This window comes from Diplotaxodon limnothrissa, linkage group LG7, assembly GCF_057381915.1.
Source record: "Diplotaxodon limnothrissa isolate DT_005_m linkage group LG7, D_limnothrissa_male_GT1.1, whole genome shotgun sequence".
Lineage (NCBI taxonomy): Eukaryota > Metazoa > Chordata > Actinopteri > Cichliformes > Cichlidae > Diplotaxodon > Diplotaxodon limnothrissa.
The window spans coordinates 13,485,119-13,510,362 of NC_140602.1; the positions used below are offsets into that span (position 1 = coordinate 13,485,119).

General features: G+C 42.3%; 1 protein-coding gene across 1 annotated transcript in view; it reads left to right on the plus strand.

Moving 5' to 3' along the window:
- Positions 1 to 25,244, plus strand: part of otud7a (OTU deubiquitinase 7A) — a 42,957-nt gene that overhangs the window by 9,563 nt on the left and 8,150 nt on the right. The window contains exons 2-10 of the mRNA XM_085357442.1: positions 10,027 to 10,162; positions 15,167 to 15,320; positions 17,400 to 17,585; positions 17,695 to 17,913; positions 19,128 to 19,229; positions 19,757 to 19,884; positions 20,503 to 20,615; positions 21,964 to 22,091; positions 22,184 to 22,333. Coding sequence (XP_085213568.1) covers positions 15,236 to 15,320; positions 17,400 to 17,585; positions 17,695 to 17,913; positions 19,128 to 19,229; positions 19,757 to 19,884; positions 20,503 to 20,615; positions 21,964 to 22,091; positions 22,184 to 22,333 — 1,111 coding nt within the window. The 5' untranslated portion in view covers positions 10,027 to 10,162; positions 15,167 to 15,235. The remainder of the gene's footprint in view (positions 1 to 10,026; positions 10,163 to 15,166; positions 15,321 to 17,399; positions 17,586 to 17,694; positions 17,914 to 19,127; positions 19,230 to 19,756; positions 19,885 to 20,502; positions 20,616 to 21,963; positions 22,092 to 22,183; positions 22,334 to 25,244) is intronic.

Genomic DNA, 25,244 nt, shown 5'->3' on the forward strand with positions numbered 1-25,244 from the left:
GTGAAGGCGCATGCACACACTCCTGAAGCACGTATGCAGTCACCACAATTGCAAGGTTGTTATTATAGCTGCAATTAAGGAGGGACAGAGATTGAGTCTGGCTAACTGATATAAAGTCTGAATAGCAAGTGGCACTTCCACCACTCTGCAATGAAATTCGCTAATTGAATTTTGTGCTCTCAAGCAAGGACAGTCAAAGTGCTTAGTGTTTAGCTTGGCGAGACATTATAATATCCCATTACATGCATTTCCCATGCTAGGAATGTGTGCATTGTAATTTTGAAGCATGCTAATGGACTGCGTTGATTATTCGGTACCGATGCAAGGTGGAAATGAACTGTTTTCCTGGAGCTGTGCTCATTTGTTTCTCCGACATATAATTACCCCGAGTTAAATGTTTTTCCATTACTGTATTTTGCCAGTCTGTGCATTTATGTATTGGCTTCATCAATAATAGCTGTTGCTGTTGTTGTTTGCTTTTGCTGTCTTCATCTTGTACTATATTAAAATGTCTGAGCTGTGTCCATTGTTGCAAAAATAACGGGCTTGTTTTTGTGTTTCTCTCAGACCATAACTGAGAGGGTGGCTTGACATTTTGCTGTGCACAGGCATGTGAATAAGTACTGGGTTAGCATGAATGCCATCCTTTATTAGCTGTCTTGTGTGTTTTGGCAGCCCTTTGTGGAAGCACTTGCTCCGTTAGCTTTGAGATTGGTAAACACGCCGAGGGAACACTGAGTGAACATGCCACAGTGTTCCACACAAACAGGAAAACGTGTGCATATTTTGCATTCACACACACTCATGAACTCCAGAGAGGGGGATCATAGGGTGTTTATCTACCAGTGTTGAGCGCAGCAGTTTGGGCCTGTCGGTTCCTGAAACTGCTAACTGCAGCTCAGCTCACACGCTGGTGATGAAGCCACAGTTGGCTTGAGGAAGCTGCTTCTGCGAGCCAGAATATAAGATTTTATTCCCTGCTTGCCTTGAAGAATCCAAAATATTCCATCCACTAGCGGAGGGATTGCACACTTTGAAGACTGATTTGATTCAATTTGTGTTTAAACAACGAGCCCACATCTTCCATCCAACCGTGATGCATGGGTCTCATGCCACTGTTTTATAAACCAGGCTCAGGTTTTAGGTTTCAGATGTTCTGCTGACACTGAACTAGTATACTGATGGGAAACTATATAGTGAACAGGTTGTTTATGAGCAGTATGCGCTGAGTCAGCCTCTGTGATTGCATTGTTATTTATTTATGAATGTCATTTTCTTTGCAACAGTAACAAATGTTTATCGACCAAAAATCTTTGTTTGAGCCAATCAGTCAGTTTTCTTTAACAAGAAGACACATCGCACAATGAGCAATCAGCAGAAAAACAAAGATCAGATCAGAAGAAATTGTAAATCAAAGTTGATCATTTATATGTACATTTATAAAGAGAAAAGAAAAGGAAAAACAGTCTCCTCTCATGCTGGCGTTGGGTTGAAGACTGACACCAGATGTTCTGCCATTGGCAAGTTTAGCAGTAGATTGTCACCATGTCACACTAAGTCTTTATAAAAAGGTTTCATCCACCATCGTCAGACTAAAAATGTTGAATTCTTTTCGTATTAGGTGGAAACCAATGTTAAGGCGATGAACTTTGTCATAGCTAGCTGAAGGCTGGTGATGTGTGACCTGGTGCCATAAATCAACTTCTAAGAGGAGAATGTATCAGATGTACTGCTACTGCCTTGTCAGTACTGGCCAACAGGGCTGACTACAGGGACCCTGAAACTGGTAGCTGATGGATCGGTGATAGGCCCCTGTCAGACATGGCTAAAGGAAGTGAGTATTCCCCAACTGATTCTGGAGTGGTTACTGGGAATAGCTATGAAACTGTTTGCTAAAGCACCAGTCACGCAAGCTCAGAGAACAGTCAGGGATCCCCCTGGTAACCACTGCTCATTGGGGAGTTGCTCATTGCTCAATTGCTCATGGATTCCAATTGCTAAGTGATTCCTAGAGGTTGCTTGGTTGCCCCAGTGACAGCCAGCAACCACTGGCCAACTGGATGGAGAATACACATTTTTCCTACCAACCAGAGCATGTCAGTAGGTTACTGATTGTTCTTTTGGCCTATGAGACTGAGGCCTTAGATAGCTAGCTAATGATAGCTCAGTTGCAAACACCATTGCTTTGACAGTGAAGAATTACTTGTCTTTACCTCAATATTGACACATCCACATGAAAATTACATGTAAATGTGCTTTTGTAGTTGATGCATGAATATAAGTGCAGGATTGTAGATAGTGCATAATTAAGATCTCATAAATCTAGCACCTTTACAGGTATCCCTATAGCAAAGCCAAGCCCCTCCTGCAGCCTCCTTTGAGTGCACCCTGGGTTGTTTTCTGTGTGTCTTTGCCCCCTCACTCTCTCCCTCACGTTCCTTTATGAGCTAGATTGTCTTACCAAAAAAAAGACAAAAGGACCAAAAAATATTCTAGCACTTTTATTTTGGGAAGTTACCACAGCAATATTATAGTGTTTAGCCCAAATTTTGCACTAGTGAGGAGCAACTATGCAGAAGCGCTGCAGAGGTGGGCCGACAGTCGACTAGGACAACGCCTGGCGTGCTCTCGATTCCTCTCTCTGTGAGGTTACAAACTCTTTAGTTTGCACTTTCGGCATCTGCTGTTTCGGGAAAGTTAGCAGATGCCAAATGTGCAAACAAACGTACCAGTGACGTTAACTCTAATGACTTTAAACCTCAGGATCCTAAGATGGATAACGTTATTAGGGTAAACAACAGTGCACAGATAGTAGCTCAGTCGGTAAAATAGAAAGTGTTAGATGCTGACACAAACGTGACGGAGAAGAGGGAAAGAGCAGAGCTGGTGAGAAAGTAGATGAAAAACATTGCTCAGAAACTTTGCTCTCTTAACTTTGGCTGTTTATGCAAAACATGCCTTAATCCTACATTCTTTCTAATGGTTTGGCCTTCAGGAAATTATGCCTTAACTCCTTTGATCCGTGTCTTCAATAAATATTTTCCTGATGAGTTTAATGTCTAGTTTTAAGCTGTACCAACGTGATTGTCATTTTATTAATTAAGATCCCAAGAGTGAGAAGTGGATAAGGTACGGTGGGCTTCAGGACAAGTTTCTACTCTGAGAAAATCTGCACTCTTACAGTTTGATCTATCTCTCATTCATCATGTCAAGCTTAAAAACTACACATACGCACACACGAATATTTACATGCACACACATGAAGTCCAAATCATACAGAAGACAAGGCATAAGCTTGTGTGGTGCAGACTAGGGCTGCCACGATTAGTTGACTAGTCACGATTACGTCAACTATCAAAATCGTCGATGGCTAATTTAATAGTCGACATGTCGTTTGAAACTTTGTAAGATGCTGAAAGATGCAGGAAGAAGTAGTAGGATTTAAGAGTGTAATAACGGACTGAAAAAGAAGATGGCAGAAATGCATCTACAAGGATGCCAGCTGCCGTTAAACACTGAAGAAGAAGAAGAAGAAGCAGTCTCCGGTATCATAGTTGTGTCCAAATTCAGGGGCCGCATCCTTCAGAGGCCGTATTTGTAGGCCGATTACGTCACAGCAACGCAACGAAGGCTGTCCGAATTCGAAGACTCTGACAAATGCGGCCGATAAATGCGTCCTCCTTTTCCCCAGATTTGAAGGATGGGTCGGGTGTATCCTTCGTGGCCCAACCTATCCCAGAATTCATAGCGTGGCTCAGCCAGGGTGGCTGTGGCTACAATGTACAATGTAGCTGCCATCACCAGTTTCCAACAATGGCGGCAGCTACTTCGTTTTAATATAACTCTTTCTGGGTCACGAAATAAACTTTTAAGATATTTTAAGGCGAGAATGTAGCTGTGTAAACTTCAAATGTTGGCTCGATTTATCAAGACACCGCATATTTGCAAAAGTGCTCTGACGTTTTCGGAGACGTCTGTTACCCACCACCTCGGTAGCTAGTCGGGGGTTCACGGCTCACTAGAGCCGGTGAGAACACCGAACTCCCGGCACATTGTTTTCAGACCTCCCACGGTCTTTCGCTACTCAGGTTAAACATGATATATGAGTCACTTAGATAACTTAAAAATGTTATTGTTTGGCTTTTTTCAATGTTTTATTTGTTCCTGAGTAAATCGGTTGGGCTGAGATTAAAGTTATAGTTTTTACACCGCTGAATAAACATCAAGCAGAAAACTGATTAAACAGAAATGTGAAATGATCGAGAATTTACTCCAATGTCCTGTTATATATTAGGGAGCAAGGAGCAGACGGCTGAGTGTATTAAACTCCACCGAGACAATCTGCAAATTTAATAACAAGTTTAATAAACTATCATCTTGTCTTTATTTTTAGTTAGCACAGACCTTAAACACTTCAAGCTGCAAGCTAATGATAGTTATATAAGAGCAGATGCATGCTGGTGCGATAAGCTGTACGTTTTACGTCCAATGGATGCATGATCTGATTAGTCGACTAATCGCAAAAATAATCGGTGACTAGTCGACTATCAAAATAATTGTTTGTGGCAGCCTACCGCAGACCCATGCACACTCAGACACAGCTATGTGACAAGTGTTGATCTGTGTGGAGGTGTGGCGTGAAATTATGGCTTTGCAGTTTTAACTAACTTGTGAATATCAAAAGGATGATATTGATATAATGCATCAATGGGGAAATTTGATCATTTTAATTAAAAAGATTGGAATCTTTCCCCCCTTTTTTGGTTTTCTAATGGGTGGCGATGAACTGAGAAGGCAAAACTGGTTGTTTCTCATAGCTAGCTGAAGGCTGGTGATGTGTGACATGGCGCCGTGAATCACCTTCTCAGAGAAGAATGTTTCAGATCAGCCCAATCAGATCAAACCAAGCTAGATTTGGAGTATGGAGAGGTAATGAAAGACATGCCAGTCTTCCTGCGTAGCCAGAGTGCCATCAGATAATTTGGATACTGATGTTTATATGTTGTTTTAAAGAGCAAAATTTGTTAAAACATGCACCAAACCTGGACTTTGTTTGCGTGTGTGTTTTCTGTCTTCTTCTGAGAGATAAACATAAAATCGTAATATTTAATATTTGAAATTAATGGGAAATTGACAGCTTTGTGCTACAATTCTGCCGAGTGCACAGTATTTTCTGTTGTAATACAAACTGTGTAGTTCTCTTCAATGTAGTTTCACCTGATGCTAAATTATTTCTTTGGATGTAATAACAAGCAGCTTATAAAAATTACTGACATTCATCTAGTGTCATTGGTAGGTACTGGATTGTGAAATCAGCTTTACAAAGCTTTTCTTTCTTTTTACCACTTATATATACAATTTTTTCCAGTGACAATGCCATCAATGGACCAAAATAGAGTATTTCTTGTGTAATGTGTATTTTTTTTGTTCCCTCCTCTGAATAGTATACCGTATGTGTGTTTGCTCTCCTCTGATTAGAAGCAGTGCTTGGTGGTTGTTGAAAGCATGCTGTAAGGAGGAGGCAATCAAAATCCAAAGTGGAAGCAGACAGGGCATTTTTATGGCCATATAACCCATGAACAAACTGAAAATTAATGAAATCTAACAGTCTGCAAAGCATGTAACCAATTGGTTGTGTAATCTGACAGCTACATTAAATCACATTTAAAAAAGCTGGAAATCTAAATCAGAACAGGGGCAGGCTTTTGAAAATCCTGTTTGAGAGCATAACTGCACATGCATGCACTGCTGCTGACCTCATATAGGGTTTGCTGCCTGGCTATTTTCCAGTTATGGAGCAGATGCAGTGCAAAGAGTAGAGTGTGAGTGTTTGTACAGTATGTTCACCTCCCACCTGCTGTGTATCAGCCTTGCACGTGGGCGATCAGCGCTCACTATGGAGACAATTATCTCAGCTATAACTCATCATCTCGCTGTAAAATGGTTACATACACATGCACATCATGGAAAGAAAAGAGGCTGGTGGCACATTTTCACATAATGGCGTAATTTATGGAAAATGACATCTTTAATAGATGACAAATAATCTGTGTGGAACAAATTGCGTTGAATTGATTTTTCCTGTCCATTTAACTATTCGCAAAGAGAGAACTGCACTTTTTCCTTAGGTGTTTTTTTTTTTTTTTTAGATTCACTCACAGTTACCTAATTTCACACATTTTAATCACCCAATACGCAGTGTTGAACATATCAACGGAAGTAGTGGGTGGGACCCCGAGTGTGAGTATTAGCTTAGTGTTGAGGTAAAAAAATAAGTTCAAAAATAATGCTGCATTTCTTAAAAGGTTCATTAAAATTCAGTGGCTATAAGGGCCGTTAAGTAAAGGATTCACGCAGGTAGCTTTATTTACTGGTGGTGTATAGTTCGATAAATCATCTTAAATGCCACCCAATAAAAAGCATCTTTGGTATTTCAGTTATAAACATTAGGAACGAATTACTCTCTGTAGGGTGGATCCGTCAACTCCATGGGTTGGTCTGTTGATAATAATTAAGTTGTTGTCTATCAAAACTTGTAACTGAGCTAAACTCTATATCTAATTAATTTTGTTTTGTAAATGCAGTTAAAATACACACTTTGACTCTATTCTGTTATTTGCGTATCTGTCTGCTACTCGAAAGTTGAGGGAGAGTGAACACAAACACTTAGAGATAGTGGCTGTTGCAAGACCACAAGTTTTTTTGTTTTTTTTTTTCACTTCTAGCCTGCAAGTAGAAGTGTTCAGACCACAAGATCAAAGTTACAGAACATACAGCTTGCAGCAAAAGGGTTTCTCTCTGAGACAGATATATAGAGTACTGGCATAGAAGGGTACTTATTAGCAGGCGTCGAAAGTTCAGCATGTACTCAACATATATTGGGACTGGTGAGCTTCTTTTGGAAACTATGAAAAGTCTTTTTTTTTAACCTCTCAGTAGTTTTAGAAACAAAAGAAGTATTCTGGACATGAATTAACAGCTATAATAATACTGTAAAATATTATTGCATATTATTAAAATAAAGCTTTCTAAGGTTACCAAGCTAACCCTAGTTCTCTGAAATTCAAGTGAGATTTTTTTTTTTTTTATCTATGGGAAGCACCTTCTGTGATTGGTCATGCCATACGACGCTTCCCATAGTCAGATGTGAAAGAGAAGAACATCTACTTAGACAAAAATGATTTTTTTTCCTGTCAGTGTCACCAATCCACCAGTGAAAGAATTATAAACAAAGGAAAGCTGGAGCTGAGGCGGCAAAGCATTTCACCATTCATTCATCGTAAGACTGATGGTCTGTTTGTGGGCTCCTAATACCCAAGTGTTTTTTAGCAACTCCAAATTTTAACACTTACATTTTGAGCTATTAATCGTAAATGGCAGATGAACCCCTCTGGAGTGCATTAGATTGGAGAGGTGGTAATTCATTTGGTCAGAAGTATGCACTTTTATTGAAAGTTAGTCAGGATCCAGCATGAACCTTTGAGAGTGACTGTTAACAAGTCTAAAATACATTGTCTGTGAAGGTTCTCAGTCATCCAGGTTATTGTAGTCTAAGGAGCTTGGAAAGAAAACATCTGGACTTCTTTAAGTTGCTTGACGATGCTTCACCTTCTTCAGTTCTAAGGTTAAATGGTAGAGTCCCAGATATAAGCCCTATGGGAGTGTCCCCCCCAAGAGGGAAATAGACCCGCTAACAATCCTCTAACTAATCACACGAGCCAAGGTGTGAAAATGGGTGTAGGTCACAATCACCCAAGGTTTCAGGTGAACTCATTGTGAAACCTAGCCCCACCCTATCATGTGATTTCCTGATGTCAAAAGGCCCCGGATGTCAGTGGGCATCTGGGAAGGGATCTCAAAACTTGATTATAGATGGCAGACAGTTGGTGTCATAAGCCACCACCTCTGTTCAAAGAGGGTCGTTCACAGTGGACATAGATGGCTTCTTTGACTCCTCTTTTCAAACCATATACACTGAGCAAAATAAGTATTGAACACGCCACTAATTTTCTAAGCAAATGTATTTCTAAAGGTGCTACTGGCATGAAATTCTCAACAGATGTTGGTAACCCATCAAATTCACACATGCAAAGAAATCAAACCTGGAGGGCAGACATAAATGGCCAGTTAAGGTATGTGTAACAATGAGAAATGACAAAGGAAAAATGTATTTAACACATGAATAAAGGGTGATGCAAAAAGGCACAGGAAGTCATGATACCAGCTCAGATCTGTGGTTTGATAGTCTGATTTCTATGCTTGAGTGGAGTCGATGGGTTGTTATCAACATCTGGTGAGGATTTAATGTCAATAGCACATTCAGAAATATATTTACTTAGAAAATTGGTGACATATTCAATACCTGTCTTAAATGCTGTAATTCCATATAACCTGAGGTCAACGTGCCTTTTATTAAAAATTCAAGTTCAAACTAAAAGTGAGGATTGTCTCAGATTTCGAGGTAACGTAGAGTGCTCTCGCCAAATTTTGAGTTTGTACAAATAAACAAGATACATGGAGTTTATGAACCTTTCTTCTGTTGATGTGAATAATGCATGACACTGAAGGATATTTTAGTAGCACTTAGCTTTCACACTAACTCCTCAGCACTTCACAGTGCTGTGCTGAAAGGGTGGAGAGAGGCGTTGGTTGGTGTGACCCATTGGAGGATAGCGTAATAGTCACTGCTGTATTTGAACTGGGACTTATTGCTTACTGTCCTCTCATTTCTTGTGTACATATGCTATATTGCCTAATCACACATCTGCAACCCAACACTAAACTGCTAATGTTGGGAGGGTAACACCAGCATGCCTGTGTACCAAGCTGCTTAACTAAACTCCACAGATACAACACACAGGGAAACATCTGTGGCGATTAGAGGTAATTCAGAGGAAAATACTAGAAATTCACTCTTGAAAGCTGAAGCACAAACTTCTTGGACAGGGTTCACCGCTCAGTAAGCCATGTGTCAGATAATTCCATTAAAAATGCTCCCAAGGGCACCAAGACCATCGACAGAAGTCCAGTTTACTGACTTTAATTAGTGCAAGTAAAGCCAGGACGCCTGTCAATCAAAGCAACCACGCCTCTTACTCCAGTATCCAGAAGTATGCGTTACATTGGGCATTTTAATTTGGAGTGTTTGGCAGTTGACTCACTTTTAGACTCAGCCTCAAGTTTTTGGCACTCATGTTGGCTTTATTTTTCAGCCCTGGAAGTTGCCGCTAGGCGTTCACACACAGCTCTCCTGGGTGATGTCTATAAAAGTTCAGGGCACATGCAGTGCATATGAAAAAGAATCAGATGCCACTCAAGCATTGATTAAATCGCTAGAGATTTGTTTAAGTTAATTAATTTGTAGCCGTTGTTCACCTGTTATTCCAGTCAAACCTTGTTAACTAATTAGTGTTGTGATAGGTGTTAGTAAGTGAGAGTGACAGAAAGTGGATCATTATTCTTAGCAAATGGGTCCCATTTGTAGCTAGACTTAAGGTTCATAAGTGGGCAGCGCATGGCACTTTTAAGGATGCTGGGTCAGCTGTCCAAAGCACAAGCATCACAAGTAAAGTAAATACAAAATTAAATCACATTTTAGTCACAGAGAGGTGGAAAAGCAACTTTATCACAAACCACATTTGTAAAATGAAAATAGCAACACCCCAAATCAACAAAAATATAGTCTAGTTGTGGTCTTGGAAAATGAGTAGTGGTCTCTAAATCACTTCACCACTCTTGCAAAATGATTTATTTATTCATTTATTTGCCTTCTCTGGAGTTGGCCACCTGCTTCAAATCCACTCCACCTTGACAAGAGAGAAGTAGCACTCCAGTCATCAGAGACGTGTTCAGGTTTGCATCTTTGTGGAAATGCATTCATTTTGCAGCATGGTAATGAACCTAAAAACACCTTTGTGAGCAATACTTGAAAACCAAGAAGTGCTGATTGTCACAGAGTTTGCTCCACAGACTCGCCAACTGAAATTTTTTTTGGATGCTAATGTTCAGTGTTTTTGTGTGTTTCAGGATTCTCTTCTTTGCATCCCCAGTGTCTTCCTTTCCTCTGCTGCCTCTGAAGTCATGGACTAGCCCACCGTCTGGTCCTGGCAGTTCTGTGGGTCATCAGATGGCTTCTCAACAACCCTCAGCGAAAATACAGAATGTATGTATCACCACCTAAAGAGAGAAAGTTGCATCACATCATCAGTGTTGTCACATTCAGCTGGTAGATGACAATAATAACATTGGCTGGATGTGGCTGTCATAGACACCCACTTTGTCAAAAACACATCAGTGAGCAGCACTTCTGCAGTGGGCATCTTGTTTTCTTGAGTGATGGGCATGGGTACTATCCGGTCGTTAAGTCTGACGTCACTAGCCGTGCCTGGGCCTAAACTCCGCTGCAGGTCCATATATCAAACGATCACTATGGCATTACTGAGAGTTGAAAAACTGTCTAAAGTCTTTCATCTTTAATAAAATGATCAGCGTTCTGCTCTACCAGGTGTAACAATTGAGTTTAACATCCAGGCATCCACGAAAACAGAATTTATGGCATTTAACGAGTTAGAAGTTAGCAGGAAGTTAGCTCGCTAGCTTCTATCTAAGGTCAAGGTCAGATTTATTTATATAGCACATTTCCAACAGCCGATGCTGCACAAAGTGCTTAACAATAACAATAAAATTAAAAACTACAGTGTAATACAATAATAACAATAGAAACAATAAAATAGAAGAATTGAAACAATACTAACTAATTCAGATAAATCCAAAATGCTTGGGTCATAATGTGTTAAAAGCCAGAGTGTAAAAGTGTGTCTTTAGTAAAGATTTAAATTGCTCAAGAGTTTGAGCAGATCTAATATTAAAGGGGAGACTATTCCAAAGTCTGGGACCTGCCACAGAGAAGGATCTATCACCACGAGATTTGAGGTTAGTCCGTGGAATGGACAACAATAGTTTTGAACTAGATCTCGTGGGTTTTCCTGGAGCATAGGCAGAGAGGAGCTCTGACAAGTAGGGGGGGGCTCGGGCGTTGAGTGACTTAAAAACAAAAAGTAAGAGTTTAAATTGGATCCTGTAGGGGACAGGGAGCCAGTGTAAAGAGGCTAAAATTGGGGTTATATGCTCTCTCCGTTTGGTACCGGTTAGCAGGCGAGCAGCAGCATTTTGAACCATCTGAAGGCGATGGATGGTGGCATGATCTAGGCCATAATACAATGAATTGCAGTAGTCCAATCTGCAAGTAAGAAAAAGGTGGATGATACGCTCGAAGACGTCAGCCGGAAGGTATGGCTTTATCCTGGCTAGCTGTCTTAGCTGAAAAAAACAGGACTGAACTACTGCACTCACCTGCTTATTCAATTTAAAAGAACCATCAATGTAAACTCCGAGGTTTTTTACATGTGTTTTACAATACGAGGAGAGGGTACCCAACGTGCTGTCGATATGATTGAAATTGCCAAAAATGACAACCTCAGTTTTGTTTTCGTTTAGCTGTAAAAAATTTAATGATAACCACTGTTTAACATCGTCAAGGCAGCGTAATAAGAGCTGCGGTTGATCTGATCCTGATTTTAAAGGTAGATAAATCTGTAGATCATCCGCAAAGCAATGAAATGAAATGCTGTACCGCGAGAAGATGGAGCCCAATGGCAGCAAATAGAGTGCGAAGAGGGCGGGACCCAAAATAGAGCCTTGAGGAACGCCGTATTTAAGAGGAGCTAAATACAATATAGCATGTCCTGACTGCGGGGTTTTGGAAACAAATTAAAACGTACAGCTCTGTTATCACTTCCAACATAAATGAAGACAGAAAACTAAACAGCAGTGACGTTTGTAGGGTTACTGAAGTTGGGCTAGCTGGTATATAATGATGTGCTACGTGACCGCTAGCGACACAGCTATGTTAGCATAATATAAACAAGCTAACTTTTTTTCCACTCGATAAAAGTTAACGCGAGTGTTCTCGGTGGTCAGGAACAAATGTAATCGCATGGCAGGATGCTGTAAAAGGACCAAACTTCAGCCAGGAGAACAACTGAGATAATCCATTCACAATACGAGGTTAGTCATTCATATACTGCTGCATGGGCTGGGCTGTAGTTACATCCTAAGGTTTTAAAAACTGAGCTTAAATAAATGATTAGCGGTAATAAAAGCCGAGGGAGGTCAACAGTGATCACTGACTGTGTTAGGAGCTTTTTGAGATTAAATAGAAGAAAATACAAAACATTAAACATGTTAACAACACAAAAGCCATATTAAACGCAGACTACTTTAGGCCCGGAAGTAGGATTCCTCACGTCATCACTTAACGACCGGATAGTTGATTTCACTTCCAGCCTTCTCTGTGTGACGTCCATTCACATGTTTCACAGAGCAAAAACCTCACCATCAAAACAGTAAATAACAGAACAGTTATGCATGGTATATGACACTACCTTGAGCCAGCTTTCTTTTGCATACAGAAGGTTTAAACAAGCAGGTGGGTGGGGCTTCTGTGTTCTTAGCAAGAACTGTGCCTGAGATCATTGTATAAGGAATATTATCTCTCTGACACTGTGGGATTACCTATCCAGTGCTGACCACAGTATTTGAAACTTTGGCCATGGTTAACATGATTATCCACCACTGTAATGCTAAATCTATGGAAGAAAATAAGAAACGGCATGTAAGATCCACTTTAAAGTGGAAGTAGTGTTTTACTGTTTCATGGCAGTTGATCAAGCTGGAGATAACTTGACCGCTTTGATGTGTACAATGTCACAATAGGGCACATTTTATACACTATGGTAAGACGTGTGCACAGAACGCTTAACAGAAAAGTGTTGGAAGTGATGTGCTTTCTGCTTCTGCAAAAAGGCGAGGGTCTTCTCAGGTCAGAGTCAGACATATATGGTCATCACAAAGTGTACACAAAGCTCTGCAACAACTTTTGTGTAGCTTCAGTTTTTTGTTATGCGAGCACAGATCTCCACAGGTTTGGAGGTTTTCAGGGAAGTACCATCCAAGTACTACCTCTACTACAAGTCCCATTTTTTACAGTTTGTATAACGATATAAATCAAACTAAAGTAAAGAGAAAAAAAAACCTGTTTAACAACAGCAGCCAAATGATTGTACTCATTTACATTCCAAAACTGCTTACTCCTGAATTTATACTGATCTATATCTGGATATTACAGTTTGAAGGAAACGTTACTGGTCAGTTTTCCAAAGTAGTTCATCCATATTCTACAAAAATGACCCTGAGAGGTACAGAAGTTGCATTTGAGTTTCAGTCCTTTTGCTGCATTTGTCAACTTGCCTTCACATTTTGCAGAAGTGTGAAAAAGCCAACAGAGTTGGTGACTAACAGGAAGCTAGATAGACCTATAGTTATTATGGCCCACATGTTTTTACATCAAGTAGAAAAGCATACATTTGGGTGTTTGAGTCATAATTACCTCCCACAGGGAAAATGACCTCAGTAGTGCTGCTCTTATGGGAAAAGATGAGACCCTGGCTTCTAAAGAATGCGCTCTCTCTCATTCCTTCTCCACCGTTCGTCAAAGATTTTTCCTTTGCAAAGCGTTATTGATACCCTGATAGGCAGCCTATTAATCCATATTGAGCCCTTATAGTGTAATTACGCACACAATTGGTGCCTCTTAAGTCCTCAAAGAAGATAAATATCTCACAGACTGCGTTCAAGGGTTTAGAATTTTCTCTAAGTGGTATTTATGGCTGAAATAAAAAGTTTGCCTGTTGGTTATAAAAAGAAAATGTCCAATTTCAAGTATGTAAAAAGCCAAAATTATAAACGTTGGCTCATAGCTTTATTATTCACAGTCGAACACTGTAAATGTTGCATTTCCTGTTTCTCTCGGTACAATAATCTACATTCAACACAATGCACACTAAGTAGGTCAGCTAAACTAAAGCTTAAGTGCAGCTTTAACTCATTAATAATGCATATGACAAAGACTGAAGTTGCTGGGTCTTGAAGAATGATGCTTCTAAATCTAATGCCAACAATCAAAAAGCACTCAAGTTATATTCTTTTATGTCTCGTGCCTTTAATTTCCATGTGCTGATAATACTGACTGAGGGGACACTTTGAAATAAAAAAAATTTCTGTAGTGCTCAGCAAAAGATGCCACGATATTCTGCTGTCCCTCATTATGCTTTTTGATTATTTCACTGGTTTTCTGTAACCTCGGAAGCGGGAGTGTCTGCCGGCCCACAAAGCTTATCCGAACCCTGATGGAAAGTCCAGTCCCTGTGGCGCACTTGGAGCTAGCGCTTCTGTCCTGCTTGCCTCTCTCATGCGTGGGCAGAGTATCTGGATGGCTCCAACATGCTCTCACTCCTCTTAAGGTCAAAGTTTCACATCTGAACTGTTCTCCAACCTCTGTTCAGTACACAGAGGCCTGGTGTCAGAGCTCCAGCCTGTAGGTGTTTGTTTCTTCACTGACAATGCTCTGAGCTCAGCTTCCCCGTCACCCACACAGAAGGAAGGGGAATGAAAGCTATGCGTGGACTCATTCATTCCATAGACCGAGGGAGTGAGTGCGCGTGCACAGTTGTGTTATTTATGACCTAACAAGGCAATGTTTGTTGATGATTAGAGCTCGGGTGTTATAGCCATGATGTAAAAATCCCATCACACTAAATAACATCACACTGAATCACACAACTACACTAATAGTCAGAGGCATCCTTCCTCTGTCTACATCAATAATATCTGTATATTGATGTGTTCAGATACTGGATCATACCCAAAGACCACAGGTTGACACTCAGTGGCTGGAAGAAGCTCAGTGTTGTTATGTTCATGGGCAGTTGGCCAGATTCTTTGGGCATAAGCAGGTGAGTCCTGGTTGTGGTTTTCATATTGCATCTGTGATGCTGGTTATTATGTTGTGAATGTTAGAAGAGGCTGGGAGGAGTGCTGGGAGTTGAGTGCTCTTCCCATTACTATGAACTATGCTCTATAAAGCATTGCACACCAGTACAAGCTGGCTTGAGCTGCTGGCTAGGATTAAAACGAGGCAGCGGGGCAGTCTCTTCTCAAAGGGGTTAGTGAGGAATCCGTTTTTAAAGGTGTGGCCGATGCTGTTGAACAGTGTGTTTAAAACCTGCTTGTGTTTTTCTTTGCCTTTTTTTTCCATATTCCACCTCAGATGAGAACGTGAAGCCTGGCGTCCACCAAGGCCACCGCTGCACCTTGGGCAGCGCACACACATGATCACATGACTCTGGACATGGACGCGGTCCTGTCAGACTTTGTTCGGTCCACCGGGGCAGAACCAGGTCTGGCAAGAGACCTGCTGGAAGGTAAGAGATGACTACGCGCTCTTTTCTTGCGAAATCTAAATATTTATATGTATTGTTTTGATCGGCTGCTCCCAGTTATGCCATGAGCAGAGAAGAGGAAATAAGCGGAACGGAAAATAAAGAAAACAGAAGACGGGCGGAGAGGAGAGGGGCCTGCGTCGGAGAGCAAGCTTGCTGATTTAGAGGCCAGTGTGACAGTTTTACGAGGGCGCTCCCCAGAGAAAGCTTTGTGCCCATTCATTGGAACTCATTGAGGAGCACAGTGTTACTGGCACTTGTATAGCTTGGGTGCAGCTCCAAAAAAAAAAAAAAAGAAAAGGCAGCAAAATGCACACGGCCTCAGAAAGCTGATTGATAGCTGGTTGAATCAGCTTCAGTAGATATATATGTTGTGCGTTTCTACTCTTCGTTCGTCCACAGGAAATTCTGTGATTTCATCTAATTTAGCATAAAGTGAAGCACGCTGAACCATAAGTGCAAACGCATTCTTGTCTGCTTTACAGGAATAAAAGCGTGCACCACAGTAATCAGGCATCCATTAGGGTGATGAAATCCTCGTGGAGTGCTGGCAGCACGCATGTGTCCTGGAATTTTTTTTTTGTCTGGGTGTATATAGTACATCCAGTTTCGTCTCTTCGGATGAAGAGTGAGAGTTTTGAGCGTCCGATTCTCTGCTACTGTCAGTTTTTTTTCCTGATTCTGTTTTGGCACTTAACCTCGGTGGACTACACGTGACACTCACAGACACCAAACAAGACCGTGCACTCAGACAAGGCAGACAAGAGCCTGGATGAGCTGTTTCAGTATTGTGCTTTGGTCTGATGTTGTCTTAGTTTTAGAGGCTTGAATCAAACAGCTGCTCTGTGACCCTGCGGTCTGAATCAAGTTGGTGTGAAGAGACAGAGAAACATGACAGAGCACATGTGGTGCTTCCCCCTAGAGGCCTGTTTAAGTATTGAATCTACACTGTTGAATTGGTTTTGGGCCTTTATTGTATTCAGATTGTGATGTACGTTCATACTGCATGAATTTATGTGGGTTTTTGTTTTGGTTTTTTTTTTGCAGACGACAGGCATTATAAATGAAAGCGTTGAAATAGTGCTTTCCAAACCAAAGTTAATAGCAGGCTAATGTGGAAGCTTTTAAAGACAGTGCATTAGGTGCTGAGTGGCTGTGCAGCTGGACCATAAGTTGTATTCCTGTATTTGTGTAGCTCAAGATACCGAGATCCATAGAGCGAAATAAGCTTTGCATTGATTGATGTGAGAGACAGCGATTAGTGGTGTCGGTTCTCATATCCAGACGCTTCGCAATCATCGTGTCTGGAAGTCAGCAAGAGAGGACAACTTCCTGCAGGTCTCTTTTTACAAAGGCTTTCCATTAATGGACTCTGACTCACGAACATGCTCCGATTACACGAAGACACACCCGTGGGTTTTGAAATGACTGGTTTGCAGAGAGTTCCTATGGCATTGTTAAAAAATATCACACTGTGGTATAATAAGACTGAGACTTGACTCGTGTCTTTAAAGCCTTGAGGGGATTTCTGTTAGAGAGACAGCACCCAGAGGAGACAACTGTGTCTCTGCATGTGTTGCCAGTATGTGTGTGGGTCTCTTTGTGGGTCCCTCCTTGCACATCAGGATATTGCTGTCATAATGTTAATGGATCTGCTTCCCTTCACTGTCTTTATAACCTCGATATCCAAGTCTGTATTTTACGTGAAGCAGCGTGTTTTCCTCGGGCAAAAGCACTGTGTGACTTTGCTCCATATGGATGTTGTATCGTTATAACTGAAGCTCATTCTTTAAAAATTTTAAGATATAGGAATTTGTCTGAATTTATCTGTGCTAAATGATTTATGTGGCTTATCTGCAGCATACTCAGAAGCTTTTTGCATTCTGTCCCCGGGTTCCCCTTTACTTCCCACAATAGGTAGCATAGGTAGTGTTTTTACCATGAGATAACCCTGTTTACTGTAAGCTGTAGTTAAGAGTGTCTTGTTGTGAATGTTGGCTTTTTTTTTCTTTCAGAAAAGCCTTTTTTTTTAAATAAAAAATTTGTGTGTTTCTCCTCCAGGTAAAAACTGGGACCTCAGTGCTGCTCTAAATGACTACGAGGAGCTCAGACAGGTCCACACTGCCAACCTGCCGCAGGTCTTTAACGAGGGCCGCTATTACAAACAGCCAGAGACGCGTGACACACCCACCCATGTCAGCAAGATCGACAGACCGTGTGCACAGAAGCAGGAGGACAATGCACAAGGTAGCCACCTCAGCGCGACCATCGCCAAGATCCAAAGAAATCTTTTTCTTTCATCTTTCAGTTTGCTTTCCACTCGTCCCTTCACTTTTCATTTGTCTCTCATTTTCAGAGAAGCGTCTCTCGCGTGGAATCTCCCATGCCAGCTCTGCTATCGTCTCCCTGGCACGGTTGCAGGTGGCTAGTGAGTGTACCAGCGAGCAGTTCCCTCTTGAGATGCCCATTTACACATTCCAGCTACCGGACCTCAGCGTCTACAGCGAAGACTTTAGGAGCTTCATAGAAAGAGATCTGATAGAGCAGTCAACCATGATGGCTTTGGAGCAGGCTGGTGAGTACTGTAGGATGTTATACATTCACTTAAAGTCCTTCTGCTCCTACTGATATGGGATACGTGCTTTTCCCCATATTCTCAGTTTAGTGAGAATAAAATGTTCGTCTAACAAAGCAGTAGCAGTGAGAAAATGCTCTGAAAGTCAGTGAAGCAGACAGATGTAGGGGGCTAGACTGAAATTAAGACAGAGAGACTGAGCAAATCAGAGTAGCAGCATCATCTGGAAGGGAGATGACAACAGCTAATTCAAAGCATCCGGGACCCCAAAGGATTCATATCCCAGCCGACGCTTTGAACTACGGAGAGAAACTAGTTAGAGAAGTTTCCAATCTTCCTGCAGACTTTTCCACACCAGGACTGCAGAGACTGTAAAACCTCCTAAATTTGATTCTGTTCAAGGTCTGCGAACACTCAGCCAGAGAAATATTGGGTCAATTAACCGTTAACACATAAATAGGACAGAATCAGTGTCTTTATAGTTAAATATTTAGATAAACACAAGATTTATCTGATCTCTTGTGAAAAAGTGATGGATTTACTGCTGCAAATTTACTCTAAACTTTATAAATCGCAGACTGTGGGTACCAAAGCTTAGCCACTACTATAAAGTGCATATCTCTGCAATTAGGAAAAGGTACAGTAAAGTACAACCAGTTGTGAATTAGCCTTTCTTCATGGGTGGTTGATTCTCAGCCGTAATATTCCATGTGCAGGGCACATGTATTACTCTTTGATGTAACGTCATAAAAAGCGCTGATAAGTCAAGCTAGTCCAACTTTCTAGACAATTAACGAATATTTATTGTGAGAAATAAAATCAGGAGCTGCAAATCGAGAAAACATCTGCTTGAGCCCATCCACACTGAGGGGTAAATCATTCAGACGCTCTTCTGTGTTTAATGTTGTTAAATAAATGATGCAGTCAGATCACCCCCGGCTCAGAGCAGTGCGGCTAGCTGCAGTAAAGCACTGTGTGGTGCCCAGGGCTGTGAAACAGTCGTCTCTCCCTCAGGGATGCAAGCACGGCTATGATGAAGTGGAAAGCTGTACATACTGTAAAAGTTGGGCTGAGGAGGAACTTGTTTTAGGGAGACGTGCTGGTTTTGAAACAAATTGTGCTTGTTGGAAAAACTGTGTGTTTTCTTGCCTCTGTGATGTAATTAATAAGTGTATTTTCTGACATCCTCGTGTTGCTCTCGCTGTTGTGCGCAGGTCGTCTGAACTGGTGGTCTACAATGTGCACCAGCTGCAAGAAGCTGCTCCCTCTGGCCACCACAGGGGATGGGAACTGCCTCCTGCATGCTGCCTCGTTGGGTGAGTTATTCACTATTCATAATTTACGCTTGAATCAAAAACCCGGTAATAATGGAGCGTTTCTCTAAGCATCAGCTGTGCGAGCTGGTGTCATGTCTATCTAAAAACCATGTCAGTGCTGCAGAGCAGCTGCTGAATATAAGGAATAGTCTGCGAATGATGGAGCTGGAGAAAGCCAAGGAAGCAAGGAAGGGAAGGAGGAAAGTGACCTATACACTGCAGGAGACTTTCAGCCGTAGGGTTTAAGAGACAACGCCATATTCAGGTATCTGCTGAAAGAGGTGGTTGACTCCTCAGTGTGAGGACTGCTAGCAGCACAGGGTTAGGCACACCGGAGTTAATGCAATCTACTGTGTCTGTCAGACAACTGAGGCTGTTTGAGGAGTGATGAAGGACATTTTTAATAAAAAGCCATGGACACCTCTGAATGATTTATCAACATAATCTTGTTTTGTGTGTAATGGCCACATTGTTTCATCTCCTCTGTCCTACCATTCAGCAACATGTCATGTGTGTGCATTTATCAGGGATGTGGGGCTTCCATGACAGAGACCTGATGCTGAGGAAGTCCCTGTACACCATGATGAAGAGCGGAGCGGAGAGAGACGCTCTGAAGAGGAGATGGAGGTGGCAGCAGACGCAACAGAACAAGGAGGTAGGGAGAGCGTCAGTCTTCACACACTGAAACTCCTAAATGCACCGCATCCTCTTTCATTAATGACATATTAATAAATCCATATGAGCAAGCAAGCATTAAACGAGCCGCAGTTAATAGTCTCCGATTTTGCACTTTTAGTTTTTTTTGCTTTGATAAAAAATGATCTTTCCATGATCGCAAGCGTGCATTAGTAGCAGTGCCGCTAATACTGTCAAATCCTCTACATTTCCTCCATTTTCTTGATATTCATGTATTAAAGAGTTTTAAAATCTATTAGAAAAACGGTGTCACCAAAGATAGCTCAGCCCTAAGAAGTAGTCCAGATGCTCATGTTTTAAAAACGCCCAAGGCGTCCTGGTGGCCCAGTGATCTAAGATGCATCTCATGTAACGCAGCGTCCTGGTTTGCGTCTGGGCACGGAGCATTGTTTCATGTCAGCCACCTGTCTCTAATTACCCGTATCTCCTGACTTTCTCTTTTACCAAACACTCATTAACGGTGGAAAAATGACAAAATGTCCACAAATGCAAGCTGCAATGGCAAAAAATGGGCTGTCTGGGTGAACACTGTGCATATTAATCAGAATTTCCTTTTCTTTTCTTTTTTTTTCTGCAGTCGGGGCTGGTGTACACCGAAGAGGAGTGGGAGAAAGAGTGGAACGAACTGCTAAAGTTGGCCTCCAGCGAGCCTCGAAGTCACCTCAGCAAAAACGGGAACACCAGTGGAGGGTACGGGCTTACAGTCGAGCCCACAAGCACATTCAATTTCCCAGACACATTACCACTGACCAAAATTCAGCAAAAGTTGCTCCTGAATCACTGCATAAAATGAACGGAACGAAACGGAAATGCAGCAGCGAGCAGTGCCGTTTTAATCCTACATTACAACCCTCCTTTGTTTCCTAACCCTGTGTGGTGAAGCGCTGCACAAAGCCCACAGCTAAAACAAAAGTGACCTTCTCAGTAAAATCAATTTGTCAGGGAAACTCATTGTTTCCACTTGGACAGTTTCTCTTCAGAACCGCTGCCTCCCTTTAATAACATTGCTGAAGCTAACGCGTGAAACTGTGCCATCTACTGGCTGTCGTCAGTATTAATCATCTGAGCTGTGAACCTCCCCTGAGCTGTGGGTTACTTTTAGCTGCAGAAAGCTGCATAAATAAGGGTAACGCAGGGTTTATCTCAGGCTACAGAGGCAGATTTGAAACGTACTCTGGTTTCCTCCTCCTACGCAGAGAAACTTGTGGTTTGTCTCTGTTTCCATATTCACTGAAATAAACATACATACTTTCTCATGTAGGTGCTCGCTATAGTGAAGTGAAAACCGCTCTGACGGACAGACAGGCTCATCACGGTGTCTGCTGAAATACATACAGTGCCATTTAAGGAGGCTGTGGTTATCTGTGCTCGTCATCACTAACTTTTGTTTCAGTTGAAAGTGAAATGTAAAAAAAACCAACAACAACAACAAAAAAAACCTCCTTGCAAACTGTTTCTTTGTGAGTGCGACATCTGAAAACAGCACAGTTTTTCTGTGTTATTCCTCATGTTGGTGCAATGCCGTCCAGTGCTGAAAAATTTCTGTTAAAGGAAATCATTTCCTCATTTAATCTGGTGTTTTTAACCTCTCATTGAGGTTGACTGTGATACGGTAATCAGGTTAGGGATGTTTGATGGTCCTAGTGTGAGATGAGGCCCTAAATAGGATGAGTGGGATCGCATATTAAGAGGCTCTTTATTAGAGTGAATTTGGCAGCGTGGCTGTTTGTGTGGCTGACAACTTAATTGTTGTACATCCTCTGGTTCCCTGGTGGCTGCATGCCTGAGAGCTATGGCTCTCCCTTCCCTTTTCTCGTTTTCCTCTCCTGCTCTCTTTTACTGAAACACATGTATGACAGGATGGGCATCGTTGTCCTGTCTGTTAAAGCGAGCCAAATGGGAAATGGATTCAAGAGGATCAGATTAGGCATATGATTGGCATGGACATTGCTATTTTGGCTGGCCTCAATACAGAAGCAGGAAATTGCTACAGTGTTGCAGTGTGTAATGTAATGTTTTTGGGTTTTTTTCCCTTCAGGGTGGATAACTCAGAGGATCCGGTCTATGAGAGTCTGGAGGAGTTCCATGTGTTTGTGCTGGCCCACGTGCTACGCAGGCCAATTGTAGTGGTGGCTGATACAATGCTCAGAGACTCGGGAGGAGAAGGTAGACTTGAACGCATGTCGACTCGCTCCTCTCTGGTACAGCAGTTCAAGCGATAGAGTGAAACTAAATATGGTTCTCTATCTGAATTCCAGCGTTTGCTCCCATCCCGTTTGGAGGGCTCTATCTGCCCCTCGAGGTGCCCCCGAGCCGCTGTCACTGCTCCCCACTGGTCCTGGCCTACGATCAGGCGCACTTCTCCGCACTGGTGTCCATGGAGCAGAGAGACCAGCAGCGCGAGCAAGGTAAGAAGATGTCCAGCAAAAAACCAAAAACCGCTTCTATACCCTGACAGAAAGAGCCGACGGCATCCTCAGGTGGGAATCTTTAATGCAAAACCTTTTCTTGACCTCCTGTTCATGAAAATTCAAGGTTTTTTTTCTGACAACATCTGCAGTAGTTTGACAGCCATTGCTTTTAACTTGGTGGGTGGAGGACTGCGAGAGGGAAGGCGAGTGGTCTGCCTGTCCTGCTAGAGGTGAATAATGTATGAGACAGCAGTCTAATTACTCGTGATCCATTATTTAAACAGGCCAGTTGGCAGCAGGAACCAGAAAGTGGCCAACATGCAGGAAAGTGGACAGCACGCTTCTTCTTCTTATTAGGAGCTGACCGAATAATTCAAAGCTCACCTGCAGTCACTGTTGTGAGTTTAATTTGTCAGAGTAGGGGTGTGTGTTTATATGTGTGCCTCTTTCACAGGAATTTGTGACACGATGCTGTGCAGAGCATATTGATTGTGTTATGTTGTGGTAAGGAAGTGTGGATTGTCCCTTGTGTTGAGCAAGGCTTGTTTTGTTCACTCAGATGCCAGCGTTCCCACTCTGGGTGCGTTGCTCGCTCTTGAGGTCAGAGCATTTCTCACACGGACGTTTTTAATTGATAAACAGAGTGGATCTCCCTGACAACCAGTCTTAGTAGTCACGGCACTCTTCTGTATCTGACTCAGTGGGTGGAACTCACGTGTCATTTGCGGGGGCAGCTGGCTGACTCCGTCTCTGTCTCTTTTTCTCACTCGCAAGCGAACAAGCAGTTTCATTCTTCCTCTTTTCTCTCTCTCTCTCTCTCTCTCTCTCTCTCTCTCTCTCTCTCTCTCTCTCTCTCTCTCTCTCTCGCTCTCTTTCTCTCTCTCTCTCTCTCTCTCTCTCTTTCTCTCTCTCTCTCTCTCTCTCTCTCCCTCTCGCTTTTTTGAATATTCAAGGTCCTAATCTGGGTCATCAAACACCAACCTAGTTATTAAGTCCGTCTATGACCACTGCAGGCTAGCAGACAGACATGATTACTAACCTGCCATTCCTGCCCTGCAGTCATTCTCTTTAATGCCCCAGCAGCACATCAAAGCCAGTCTACCACACAGCTGAGAACTACTGAATACTTACACTAGTGTTTGGGGATTTAGCGGGCTGATGGATTCTCTTCTTGTCCACCAGATGGTGCATATACCCAAAAAACACACAGCAGCCTGATCACAACACCACTGCGTGGCTGTACTTTTTCCTTCTGGTACAGAGTGTACTGCGATAGGATCAGAAAGTGTTTCATCTGCAGTCTTTCTCCAGTATGCCATGTGATAACCCGTACTGCATGGCTCTTATACAATTCTGGACTGCTTTCAATATGAGTGTCAGCATCTGCAAATGTGTTATGCATATTTCTCTTTTATGCACACATTTTTATAACGTGCGTCTGCATTTTAATAGAATTTGTAAATTTCTCAATGCAGTACTGTGCGGCCGTGCTGGTTCATATCTCTGTACGGCTGCCAGACAGACAGGCGGTCAGTCTGACTGACAGACCTAATCTTCCACTGCCAACTAGGGCAGAGCCAGACCCAGCCAGCCCCGAAGACCTCACCACATCACCACATATGGGCAGGGTCCCGGGATGCTTGGGGCCCCAGCAAACCAACCCGCTCTTCTGACAGTAAGGCCACTGTGTGGACGTCTCAGGTGGATGCTTACTCTCAATTTCCCTCTTCCACAGTGAAGAGCATCCGAGGGTCTCTTGGCCTTGTGTGTGTTCAGGTGTCAGGGACTGGGTTAGAATAGTGGCTCTTTATTCCGCCCTCTGTGTGGAAGATTATAGTGGAGTCCTTCCTAGTAACCTGACTCTAAATCACCCTGACAGATCATGCTTCTGCTCCTTTTATAGCATGCCTGCATGACTTCTGGGGTTGCACTGAAGGCGGATGAAAAAACAACACGTGAGGAGTGACTGAAGCCAGAGGTTATTGCAGTTTTGTTAAGGGTTTTTTTCCCCTTTTTTTCCCCTCAGGAGTCAAGTGATTTGCTTGGGTGAGGAAGTCAGGTGAACCTAGAGACCTGTGCACATTTCTATGGTCACCAGCTGTGTAATAATGACTAGCTCCTCAGTAGATGCCACTTGCTGTCTTTCATGATTTTGTTTGTGCTTCTGTGGCTAAAAAATCTATGAGAGGAACTGACCCTCTGGAAAACTCTGGAGCTATTTCAAGCTCTGCTCCTAAAACCAAAACACTTCCAGGTTTTCTTTGGCATCACATCATCACACTTCTAACACTCTCTTGAATGAAAAGTAAATGGACAACTTTTATGCAAAGACCACCTACAAAACAGTGTCATTTAACTACACAGCTTCTCTCCAGATCCACATCTATTGAAAAAAGGACAGTATACAGTACTGTGAAAAAGTCTTGAGGCACCCCTCATTTCTTTATATTTGCAAAGAAAATGGGGAATACGTAGGTGCAGTGACGTATTGAAATATGTGAAACCATACACGGAAAACAGTATAGCTATAAAGGTGTGACCACCTTTATTCTTCAGCACAGCCTGAACTCTCTTAGGCAAGCTTTCTTGTGATTTCTTCAAGTAGTCTTCAGGAATAGTTCATTCAAAGCTGGTCTTTGGATGTTTCCTGCTTTTTCTTCTGTCTAGATGATCCTACATTGCTTCAATAATGTTGAAGCCAGGGCTCTGGTGAAGTCAGTCCATGACACATTCATTTCCACTGTGTGCTTCTCTATGCATATATGCTTTTACTGCACTGGCAGTAACACCACCAACACCACTGGCTCCAAACCATGACAGAACCTCCACCTGACCTCCTCTGTGCAGATTTTTACATTCGTCACACTGTAAGACCTGTTGCCTGGATTTGTTTCCTGTCTCTTAAGGA